The sequence below is a fragment of the Balaenoptera acutorostrata genome, chromosome 3, assembly GCF_949987535.1.
Source record: "Balaenoptera acutorostrata chromosome 3, mBalAcu1.1, whole genome shotgun sequence".
NCBI lineage: Eukaryota > Metazoa > Chordata > Mammalia > Artiodactyla > Balaenopteridae > Balaenoptera > Balaenoptera acutorostrata.
The window spans coordinates 154,805,912-154,818,326 of record NC_080066.1 but is presented as its reverse complement, the minus strand read 5'-3'; the positions used below and the strand labels follow the sequence as shown (position 1 = coordinate 154,818,326).

The 12,415-nt window shown below is 50.5% G+C and overlaps 1 protein-coding gene across 5 annotated transcripts in view; it reads right to left on the bottom strand.

Moving 5' to 3' along the window:
- The window catches only part of ESRRB (estrogen related receptor beta), a 176,478-nt gene that overhangs the window by 47,851 nt on the left and 116,212 nt on the right, over window positions 1-12,415 (bottom strand). For all 5 annotated transcript variants that reach the window (XM_007184514.2, XM_057542132.1, XM_007184513.2 and 2 more), the window contains one exon: window positions 7,522-7,931. In XM_007184514.2, coding sequence (XP_007184576.2) covers window positions 7,522-7,918 — 397 coding nt within the window. In that variant the 5' untranslated portion in view covers window positions 7,919-7,931. The remainder of the gene's footprint in view (window positions 1-7,521; window positions 7,932-12,415) is intronic.

Here is a 12,415-nt window from a genome sequence, read left to right as displayed (position 1 = left end):
TCCCGAGCAGAGCACACTCAACTCCTATGGGCCTCTTCCTGCTGTTCTTTCTACCAAGAATGTTCACTTTCCACTCCAGCTTAAATGTCCCTTCCTCTGGGAAGCCCTCCCTGCTCTGTCTGGCTATGTCTCACCTGACTTTCACCCTGGCTGTGCCTCTGAAAAGAGGAACGGTGATTTGTTCTTCCTCTCATTGCCTCAGTGCCCGGCAGACAGCAATGTTTTGTGGGTTTAATTGACTCTTTTTATGCTTTTGTACAGATGAGGAAACTGAGGCCAGAGGGTCCTAGGCCCTGCTCAAGGTCAGCTGGCTGGCGAGTGGCAGGGCTGGGACAGCACCCCACTCCGGGCTCCCACTTACTCCTGGCTTATCTCTGCACCCTGTCATGGTCTCTGTCCCCTGAGATCCCAGGCCTCATTCACCAGGACAAAAGGCCTGGAGGTGGTCCAAGGCAGGATAACCCATCAATCATCCCCCTGCCCCTCTCCTTGGGGAGTTTCCTTCCAAGCCTGCATCGGGGCCCCATGTGAACAGAGGAAGCCCGGTGCCAGAGCCTCTTTCTTGCTTGTTCCTCCTCATCTTAAGGAGCTACTCAAGGGGCCTCCCGGTGACCTGCAAAGTTGGCCACTTGCCCTGGGAACATAGGAAGGGGGACAGTGTGGTTTTACCCTCCGCACAGCCCCTCATGGCCACGCAGCATGCGTTGTCAACGGCTTCCTTTCCACCTAGAAGAAAATCCAAGTGCTGCACTCACCGCAGCCTGAGATTTCGTCAGCCTCTCAGCCCCGTCTCCTTCCACTTGGCCTTTACTCACTCATAACAGCCACACTGGCCCTCCTTCTGGTCCTGAAACAGATCCGCTGTTTCCCCTGCCTGGAACGCCTGAACTTCCCCTTACCTTGAAAGTCGCCTTCTTAGCACGACCTTACCTAATCCTCAGACTAAATTAGACCCCCTCTCTCTAATGAGAGCCACCTTTGCTCTCATCACTGGTTTTTCTCTTTCACAGCACTCACCTGGGTCTGTCATTATGCCTCTTTGTTATCGTATATACTGTCTGCCTTACCCCCGAGAATACAAGGCCACAGAGTAGGGCCCATTGTTCTGTCTTCAGCTCCCAGCACAATGGTTGGGACTCAGTAAAGTATTACCAAAGAACTGAACAAGTGCTTCATAAGCTCAGATGTAAGGCAGGAGTTTTCCCCCAACACTGTCCTTTAGAAAAGAGGCAGTGGGCTTCCCTGGTGGCGCAGTTAAGAATCTGCCTGCCAATGCAGGGGACATGGGTTCGAGCCCTGGTCTGGGAAGATCCCACATGCCGTGGAGCAACTAAACCTGTGAGCCACAACTACTGAGCCTGTGCTCTAGAGCCCATGAGCCACAACTACTGAGCCCGTGTGCCACAACTACTGAAGCCTGTGCATCTAGAGCCCATGCTCCGCAACAAGAGAAGCCACCGCAATGAGAAGCCCGCGCACCGCAACGAAGAGTAGCCCCGCTCACCACAACTAGAGAAAGTTCGCGCGCAGCAACGAAGCCAAAAATGAATGAATGAATTAATTAATTTTTAAAAAAAGAAAGAAGAGGAAGTTGCTTAATATCTGCGTCTTTGTGGAGTCTCTTATCAGAGGTGCTGTGTCAGTTACTTCATATTGAACAACTGCCTTTCGGGGAGACTCAGTGCCCTGGGAACACCCCAATCAAGTCTCGTCACCAGACTGAATCAGTAACAAAGACAGAAATTTAACACAAATTTAGTTATTGCTGGGAATATGAACCATAATTAACAAACACTGAGCGTCAAAAGCAGTATAGTACCTGATACGTTGTGGAAACCATGACTATAAATTGACCCAACTATATAAAATAGGTAAACAACAAATATCTACTGTGTAGCACAGGGAACTATACTCAGTATCTTGTAATAACCTATAAAGAAAAAGAATCTGAAAAAGAATATATATATATACACACCCACACACATATATATGTATAACTGAATCACTTTGCTGTACACTTGAAACTAACACAACACTGTAAATTAATCATACTTCAATTAAAAAATACTGACACAACTAAAAAAGAACTATCCTAATGGTCTAGGAAATGTACTTAGGGCTCAAAATAAAAATCTGAGGGACAGCAGCACATATATGCTCATAAAATCTCCCATAACCTAGATGGAAGTGAAGGTGGTGTGCTCTGAAACGCTGCACCAAATGACGCGGAAAGTGGCCCTAGAGAAGGCAAAGACACTTTCATCAAAGAGTCATGTGAAACATTTGATAAACCTTGCCTTCCAAAATGTAAGAAAAAGTTTTTCAAAAAATAATACATGGTCTTACATAATATGATGGAAAATATGCAAGTTTAACAAAGGGGCATATTGTTGCGTTTTTTGTTTTGTTTTTGGCCACGCAGCTTACAGGATCTTAGTTCCCCAAACAGGGATCAAACCCATGCCCCCTGCAGTGGCAGCACAGAGTCTTAACCACTGGACCAACAGGGAAGTCCCAGAAGGAACTTTCTTTTAAGACTGGAGACACTAACAGTATTTAAATGCTGATGGAAAGGAGCCCATAGGGAGTGAGATGATGAAAGAGAGGAGATAATGGGCAGGAAGGTCTCTGGGAAGTGGTGAGGAGGTGGATTCCAAGCCTGAGGAAAGCTGAGCCTGGGGTGGGAGCCCCCTCTCCCAGCACGAGTGGGTAGCAGTGAAGATCTGCGCCATCAGTGAAGGAGACATGCTGCCGAGAGTGGGTAGGTCCGGTGGCAACAAGCTGAGGGAGTTCCCATCTGAGGGCCTCCACTTTCTCCACGGAACAGGAGGCAGGGTGGTTGCTGAGAGAGGGTCAGAGTTTGGGGGTATAGCTTGGCAAAGATCCCCCAGGTGGCTCTCCGAAAGGCCCCCTCATCACTGCAGTACTCATGACAAAGGTTTTCGTTACTGTGGGTCAGCGTCGCAGTCAGGAAGCTGGCACTTAGCCCTATGATCCAGAAGCCTGACTGTGCCAGCCACACAAAAGGGCTCCATCTCTCAGGGGCTGACTCACACTGCCCAAATTCAGGGACCACATGTATAAGCCCAGGGTGCCTGCACACTCAAGTACGATAAGAAATTGATCTACCCAGCCAGCATCCTGCCTAACCAGCAAGTTGGCTCCAAGCAGAAGACCAACAGGGTACCCAGATTATAATCAGAAAGATGTTAATCAAAGCCACTGAATGTTTAATCACAATAGGCTGTCCCAGGCTGACTCCCTTTACCTAGGGCTGGGCCTTTGCCAAAGTCAGCTTTCTTTTTCTGTGCCTCCAGGGCTGATCCATCCTCTTTTTTTTCTATAGATATGCTAGTAAATTCAATCAGGTTGAGGGTTAGTTCCTTTGCCATGGAGCCTTTCTGTCCCTTCAGGACTGTGCCTTTTTGTCTATCTCCGAGCTCATCTACTCTGGGTGAGTGTCATAAGCCCCAGCACTGACAGCACAGAATTGGGCAAAGTGTAATGAACACTTAACATGCATTACTAGGCATTGATTATAAGCCCCATGGGGGCTGGTGGCCTGCATCTACCTTGTTCAATGCTGAAGTGAGGGGGGCGGGGAGGGGGGTGGTGTACAAGTTTTTACTGTAAAAAGCCAGAAAAGTGTAAATGCTTTCTGCGTTGTGGCCAGAAGGTCTCTGACAACTACTCCACCAAAGCACCAAAACAGACAATATGTAAACAAATAGGTGTGGCCCTGTTCTAATACAACTTGATTTACAAAAGCAGGAAGCCTCGGGCAAACTGTACTTTGCCCACCACTCCCATCGCCTTCCCCCCATCCACACCGCGCTAGCCCCTAGCACAGACAAGCACACAGTGAGTGCTCAATAAATATTTGTAGGCAAGGAAGGGCGGTCTGAGGGCTTTCTCCTTAAGTCTATCGTGACTTCTTTGTTTCCATAAATTTCTTCCCATGTTGACGCAACCACCGAATTGAGCAGATAGAAGGGATCTAAGGAGGGAAGGGGGGTTGTGAGCTAGCATGATTTTCAGAGCTGTCCAGGCGTTTACTTTGCGAATGGATCATTCTGTGACTAAAGGCCTTTTTAAAAATGGCCTAAATATCCTCCTTAATTGGGGAGGTGCTTAGGAGACTGCCCTGGCTGGGCTAAGGCTATGCCTGCAGCCTCGTGTGCTCTAAGCCTTAGATTCCAGCTTCTTGAGAGCAGGTACCCTGTCTCTTTCTCTCCCTGAAGCACCTTACTCAGGGCAGGGACTAAATTAATGCTCTCTTGGTTCTAAGCTGACTCTGGGGTTGTCCAATTGTAGGTCATTTGTTTCCTCTTTATATTTTCCCCATTTTTCCAAATTTCCTACAACTGTTATGCTCAGAAACAACAAAATCAAAATCTTTGTTAGAACAAAACCAAAGAATTGATAAAATAACCAGAGCAATCCGTCAGCCTTAGAGTTCACTTGTCCCTGTTTCAGATAGAAACCTTTCTGGTTGAGTAACTCTTCTTGTGACAAAGAAAAGAGACAGAGTAGTTCAGTTCTGATCATAATAAAGGCTGCTGTTTGTCTTTGGACTTCTAGGAAGAGATCTTTATCCTTTACGTGGTAGCAAATAACTAAGACTATTTACAAATCCTTCCTCTGGGCTCTTTATTTCTTTATTAAAAAAAATTTTTTTTGGCTGTGTTGGATCTTTGTTGCTGTGCGCGGGCTTTCTCTAGGTGCGTCAAGCAGGGGCTACTCTTGGTTGCGGTGCGCGGGTGTCTCATTGCGGTGGCTTCTCTTGTTGCGGAGCACGGGCTCTAGGCACGCGGGCTTCAGTAGTTGTGGCATGTTGGCTCAGTAGTTGTGGCTCGCGGGCTCTAGAGTGTAGGCTCAGTAGCTGCGGCGCATAGGCTTAGTTGCTCCACGGCATGTGGGATCTTCCCAGACCAGAGCTCGAACCCGTGTCCCCTGCATTGGCAGGCGGATTCTTAACCACTGTGCCACCAGAGAAGTCCCTTCCTGTGGGGTCTTGACTTGCAGAGGATGTTGTCAGCACCCAGGCCGCTGTTGAGGGTGTAGTGAGGTTCCTGAGTCTACGCCAGGCTCTGCTTTCAGAAAATTTAATCCAGAACTGTCCAGCACATTTAAGAATATGGACAGAAGAAAATGTAATTGTCTCTTAAAAAGCAATTTTTCAAAAACTGCCCTCCAAGAGTCTAAAATAGCGGCAATCTTACCAAGCTTATTTCCCAATTTGGAAAGAAAAACAGTGTTATTTCAGTAGCTTAAACTGGTTTAAACATCTCATGTTTATTTGTCAAATATCCAATGATACTGATTGGATATTGGACTGGAGGTTTTCAACCCTGGTTGAGGCAGGATATTGAGAATTAATGCAGTGCTTTTGACATCTAGAGATTCCAGGGCCTCCTCCCAGACTGGGGAATGGAAGCTGGCAGGGACCAGGATGCATCCATTCACTGTGCTGAAGGCTAGCACGGTGCCTGATACAAAAGCACTCAATCAATGTTTGCTGAGAGAAGTTGGTATCATGACTCCTTTGGGGAAAGGTATAGGGAACTGGGGCCTAGGGTTTTAGGAAAACTTAATTTTTACTGTCTTATTCCTTTGTACTGTTTGAATTTGTACCATGTTTATATTTTTTTAAAGGGTTCACTTAATGAATAAATTTATCTGTAACTAAAATAGCTAAAATAGTTTAAATCCTGTTAAGTCAAAATAGTGATTGTACTGTTTCATTTAAATGTATGTTAATTACACAGGCCTGCTCTGGAAGATAAAACAAATTTTGTCTGTTGTCTTAATAATATGTCCTGGGCTTCCCTGGTGGCGCAGTAGTTGAGAATCTGCCTGCCAATGCAGGGGACACGGGTTCGAGCCCTGGTCTGGGAAGATCCCACATGCCGCGGAGCAACTGGGCCCGTGAGCCCCAACTACTGAGCCTGCGCGTCTGGAGCCTGTGCTCCGCAACAAGAGAGGCCGCGATAGTGAGAGGCCCGCGCACCGCGATGAAGAGTGGCCCCCACTTGCCGCAACTAGAGAAAGCCCTCGCACAGAAACGAAGACCCAACACAGCCAAAAATAAAATAAATAATTAATTAATTAATTAAATAATTAAAAAATAATAATAATATGTCCTAAGTGATATTGTGAAAGTGAAAATAATAATTGCAAACATTTATTTAGCACTTACTAAGTGCCAGGCAATAGTATGAATGCTTTATAGCTATTAATGCCCTTAAGCCTGTTTTAACAGCTCTATGTGAGGTAGGCATGACATCATCGCACCTTACCCAAGAGCAAACTGAAGCAGAGAGAGAAACTGAGGCAGGCCCCAAAGGCATTGAGCTGTAAGGTAAGGGATGGAGCTGTGTGACCCAGGAGCCCGCCTGGCGGTTGGCCAGGACACCACACCATCTCAACTAATACATAGAACTGGAAACATAGCCAATCCTAGTGCCCTCAATTAGTTTAATAAATAACTCGTCACAAGAAATTTAAACAAATATTCGTTGAATGAACAGGCCAAGAATCATCCCAGGGAAGCTCAGCCTGCCTCTTCCAAAAGTGAAATAGGGGAGTGGCGGAAGGGAGGGCACCCTCGGACCGCCAGGCAGGACAGGGACAGGATTGGCACCCCTGGGTTTTCTCCAGTCTGGTCTGTAGTTTCTGCCCCCAGGGGTCGGCATCTGCTCATCTCAGTGACCTCCACAAGCAGGGCTTTTAGCCTGTCCTAGCGTCAGGCTGGCACTTAGTAGGAGCTCACAGATACGCACGAAGCAAGTGCTCCACCCATGACCTACTGTAGAAAGAATCTTGGCTAGCATGCCCAGCCATTCCTCTGCGCTGGACCCTGTGCCATGACCTTCATAACAGCCCTGTGAGGGTGGACCCATTGTTATCCCCAATTTGCGCAGGACTGACTTCATCAGAGTGAGTACCCACTGAGAGAGAGAGCCACCTCATGGCCATCGGAACGTGACTCAGCTGATATGCACATGCCCTCAAAGAGCGGCCCCACGGGGATGGGACAGGATGAGTAGTCAGGGGGAGACTTCCCCTGCTCTGTGGCCCTGACTGTTTCACGATGAAGAAAATAGTCACTTTCTACTTGTGCAATTAAAAAAGATAAAAACAAAAGGAGGGACCCATTACAGTTTAAGAGACCTGGAGTTGCAGGGCAAATAGGGCTTTTTCTCCAAAAATCAGCTTTTTAGGGACACACATTTGACAGCGTTCCCCATGCTAGCGAGAGAGACACCTGTGCTAAGGCATTTGTGCAGATTTTCTCTGGGTCTTCTGGGGCACCCTATGGGGGTGCATGCCATTTCAACAAAAGCCTGGGACTTAGAACCCTTGTCCAGAATCCCCAAATGAGAAAACCTGGGAGACAGAGAAGGGAGCCTCCAGAACCTCGGCTCCAGTGGCGCCCAGACCCAAGCTGGCAGCTCGCGAGAATCACCCGGTTCCCTGCCGGGCCCGCACCCCGCCTGGGCCCACCCTGCTGCCACGCACCTTGGATGGTCCTCTTGAAGAAAGCCTTGCAGGCCTCGCAGGAGGCCACGCCGTAGTGGTAGCCGGAGGCGATGTCCCCGCACACGAGGCACAGGCGCTTGGGGATGGCGTTGAGCATGTACTCGCACTTGATGGCCGAGTCCTCCATGATGCCGCTGGCACAGTCCTCGTAGCCCTTGCGGCATGGGGTGCCTCCCAGCCCGGCGCCCGCGAAGATGGGCGGCGAGTCCAGACCGTTGGCGTGGGCGCCCAGGGCCAGGCCGAAGCCGCCGCTGGCGTCGGACGAGCCGCTGGGGCTGTGGTGGCTGAGGGCATCGATGCCCGAGGACGGGCTGGACGGCTCGGTCTTGATGAAGGAGCCGCAGCTGGAGACCAGGTGCCGGTCGTCTGCGGACATTCTGTTCAGCAGCCTGGGGACACAGAGCGCAGGAGTCAGCTCGGAGAGGGTGCGGTGGGTGTGACGCTGTCCCCAGGAATTAGCTTTGGGCTCCGGGCACCGGGTGGGCGGGGTGGCTGGGAGGGGCCCTACGTTAAGGCATTGGTGAGATAAAATGCTGGCCGAGAAGGTCAATTGGGCTGAAAAACGGCACAGCCCAGAGCAAGTTTCTGGCATTACCCACCAGAACCTTCTGAGTCCTCAAAACAAAAACTACATTTTGATCGATCAATAAACTTCAGATGAGGCCCCCCAGTCCTTTGCAAGTTGCTGGTCTGAGGGTGACAAAAGTGGTAATAATTCAGCCAAAATATCTGGCCAACCTTCCGGCACAACAATAATACATTTGAAAGTCCAGGGGTGCCAGCTCCTGGACCAGACACCCTCAGTACAATGACCTGATGACCCACTTCACCCGATCCCCCGGGACAGCAGGTAAGCCCAAGCTTGGAGCTTCCCCCAAATGCCACCATCGCTGAGATTGGGACCAGAGATGCCAAGTCACCTGGCCAGGGCAAGAGGCAGGGCTTGTGGCCAAGGCATCTGCCAAATTGGCTGCCCTCTGGGTTTTGCCTCTGGCCCAAGGCACATCTGGTGGGTGGCTCCCAGGCCCCCTCTTTCATTCCTCTTCATAGCCCCGATCAGGCTGGCCTCCCCCTCAAGAGACTGTGCCTCAATCATGCAGCACGAGGAGGCCTTCCAACCCCAACTCTGCGCATCCCCCAAATGTTTCTTAACCTTAAACTTCAACCTCTAAGGCCCCTGCCTCACTGTAGAGTCAAGGGAGAATTAACAGTGAGGCAGGATCACGAGGAAGGGTCATAAGACATTTCCCATAACGAAAACCCCTCCTCCCAGAACCATGCTGAGAGGGTAAGAAGGCAGGCAAAGTGCGACCCTCACACATCCCAACTCCCAGGATGAGAGGAGAGGCTTCTCTCCAGCGTGAGCAAGAAGAGTGAAGGGCCAGGAAATGCATTCAGAAAAGCCCAGCTGCAGTCCATACTCAAGAGCTCTGGGCCAGCCAGGCCCTGGAGTCAGGAGGCTGGGTCAGGGTTCATCTGTCCATGGCCTGGCCATGTCCTGGCCTGGCTGGGTGGAGGTAAAGAGGAGGCCAAGGTGGATGCCTAAGGGGCAGGTGAAAGTTAAGAGGGAAGGGTCCTGCACAGGTTCGATCCCTGGTCCGGGAAGATCCCACATGCTGCAGAGCAACTAAGCCCGTGCACCACAAATACTGAGCCTGTGTGCCACAACTACTGAAGCCCACATGCCTAGAGCCCGTGCTCCGCAACAAGAGAAGCCACTGCAATGAGAAGCCCGCACACGGCAACAAAGAGTAGCCCCCGCTCGCCACAACTAGAGAAAGCCCGTGTGCAGCAACGAAGACCCAACACAACCAAAAATAAATAAATAAAGTTGATTCTTTTAAAAAAAAAAAAAAAGAGAGGGAAGTGTCCTGGAGAACGAAAAGGGCTGGAGAGGGTGGCAATACAGCCCCATTCATCGAAAGATGGCCCCAGTGGGGTGGGAGGGAGTGTCCCAATGCTGGAGGGCCCAATGGGGAAGCAGCCATAGTCCAACAATGCTCAGAGGCAGCCCCTGTTTTCTGAGCAGATCACTGGGGAAAGGATTATTCACCATGTGGGGAAAGGCCTGTCTTATCACACCCACAAAGCCCACCCTCCCAACAAAACCTTGGCCACACACTTGCCCCACCAAAAGCAATCTTATGATGGGGAGGGGCCTCCACTGTCCCTGGTCCCACCAGTGATTTCATAGTCAATACCCCTCCCAGGGCACTGTCCCATCCATCTACACTTGAACATGTCCGGAGGCAGGGAACACATTGCCCCGCAGACAGTTCTAATCAGAAGCTGGGAGCTGCTTCTGATAAAAAGATAAAAGATACCTATAAGGGTCCTACTGTCAAGAAGTTTATTATCTACTGGAATGTAGTGTTTGAAGATAGAGGCTCCCAGGTCTGTTCTGTTCCAAACTGAATATTCCTGAGTCTTCTGAAACAACTCTCCTACTAGCCCCAAGTGTCCCTTACATTGGCAGAGGGTACCACACTGAAAGTCTCCTCTGGTTTTTTTTTTTTGTTTTTTTTTTACATCTCTGGCTGGTGCCCTGTCATGTCCCCAGGCTCCACGAGGCTACCTGCCACCCCTCCATCCACCAGAGGCTCCCTGGTGTGTTCTCAGGAAACGCCATTGGCCTGAGAAACACAAATGCACCTGTGGGTTAACTCCCCACACTGCCCTTGTGCTGGGCCTGCAGGGAGAGCGGACCAGGTGCTCTTACATTTGTAATCCCCTCCTACTGCTGCTTTAGGCTCTGCGGTGCCCAGGAACATCCCAGGCCCACCGTGACAAAGAAAGGCAGCTCCCAGACCCAAGCCCCCCATCCCACTCCTCTCCCAGGCTTGTGAGCACCCCAGAGATTTCAGGAGATACACTTGATATAAGCAGTAATTATAGCAGCTGCTATTTAGTGAGCATGTGTTATATGCCACCCGCTTCAGATCTGTCCCCTGGACGTATGAGAAGCTTGTGCCCTGAGGGACGCAGCTGGGGAGCCCTACAGCCATGCCCAGTGGACAGCAGGCCTCAGTTTCCCCAGCTGTCTTCCCCAGACTCACGGCTCAGCCAGCCCTGAAGGACACTCAGGGCAGGCAGTGGTTTCATACCCTAAGCCACAGGTCTCCCCTCCTGCCTCTCCCCTTATTGGTTCAAAGCCTTCTTTAGTGGGCTGTGCGGCCAAGACGCACCCTGTCCAGGCCGCTGCCCCCAGGCCATGGTCAGAGACTCTAGGACTGAGAAGGAAGCAAACTTGACCCTGGCCTCAGAGTTGGCACAGAAATCCAGCTACTGGTTTAGTGCCTGAGCCCCAGCTGAGGAGGGTCTGATGATTTCATTCCTGCAGGCGTCTCATTTCTGTGACCATTATTTTGGCCCTACTAGAATGTCTTTTCCAGGGTGAGACAACAGGTACTTCGGGCACCTACCATGTGCCAAGTCCTGGCCAGACAGCAGGACGTGACCAGCGCAGCCCATGATGTCAAGAAGCTCATCCTCTCACCAGAAGGACAGACACGAAAGAAACACATGTGTGCAGAGTGCCAGCAAGGCAGTGGCTGGGGGTGTGGAACACGACACGGACAGGGCCCCCTCCGCCCCCCCCCCCACCATGCCCCTTTGGTCTGGCTTCATTCATTCACTCATTCATTCATATTTGCCTTCATTTTCCCTCCAGGAAACCTGCCCCCTCCCTCCACCCATCCTTGACCTCCTGGACATTGTTCCTTTATTCAAAAGCAAAATTTAAAGGAAGGACAGAGGGAAAGAAGTCCAAGAAGAGGGCAGAGAAGAAGTGGCCAGAGGAGCTGGACGAGAGGAGAGAGAGTCGTGGACATGCAGTGAGGAGAGCCATCGAGAGGGAGGTGGCGGCACGTCACGTGCAGCCGCAAAGTCAGGGGAAGTCAGGAGTGCAGTGTCCCCTGCAGCGAACAGTCAGGATGTGGCTGGTGAGAGCAGTGTCACGCATGGGGGGATGGGAGCCACAGGGCCGGGTCTGCAGGAGGCACTGAACAGCTGACAGTCCTTTCAGGGAGTTTGGCCACGTCTGGCCGAGCCGGGCAGAGGAGGGAGTAGGGGTGGTGGCCTCCTTGCTCAGCTGTAGGCAGCACCATCCACTTGAACTTAGGGGCGGTGGCTGCAGAGAAGGAATGTTTTTGTTGTTATTGTCTGTAATTTATCAGCTTCTTTGATGAGGAGGGGGTGTGTCAAGAACGTAAGGAATTTAAGAAATTTAAAAATTACTTTCCAGTTTGCCCTGGGCAATCGTGATCCCACCTACTGACCCCGTATAATTACCCATCGCTCCCCATTGCTCCCCAGAGGAGGCAATGAATTCTATGGTGACTCCATGTTACATGCTAATGGTAAAGAGCAAATCAAGATGGAAAGATTGCAATTACAAAAGATTTTTCTCAAATTCCAGTCCAATCTTCATCGGAGTCAGCCAACGTGCTGGTTGAACAGGTAGCTTCCTGGACCCAACCTCACCCCAGTCATATTTTGGACATTCAGCCCTGCAGGAGGGGCCCAGAAATCTGCATTAAAAAAAAATTTTTTTTTTTTAATTTATTTATTTTAGGCTGTGTTGGGTCTTCGTTGCTGTGCGCGGGCTTCTCATTGTGGTGGCTTCTCTTGTTGAGGAGCACGGGCTCTAGGCATGTGGGCTTCAGTAGTTGTGGCACACGGGCTCAGTAGTTGTAGCTCACGGGCTCTAGAGCGCAGGCTCAGTAGTTGTGGCGCACGGGCTTAGTTGTTCCGCGGCATGTGGCATCTTCCCGGACCAGGGTTCGAACCCGTGTCCCCTGCATTGGCAGGCGGATTCTTAACCACTGCGCCACCAGGGAAGCTCCTGCATTTTTGGTTTTGCTTATTGCTTTGC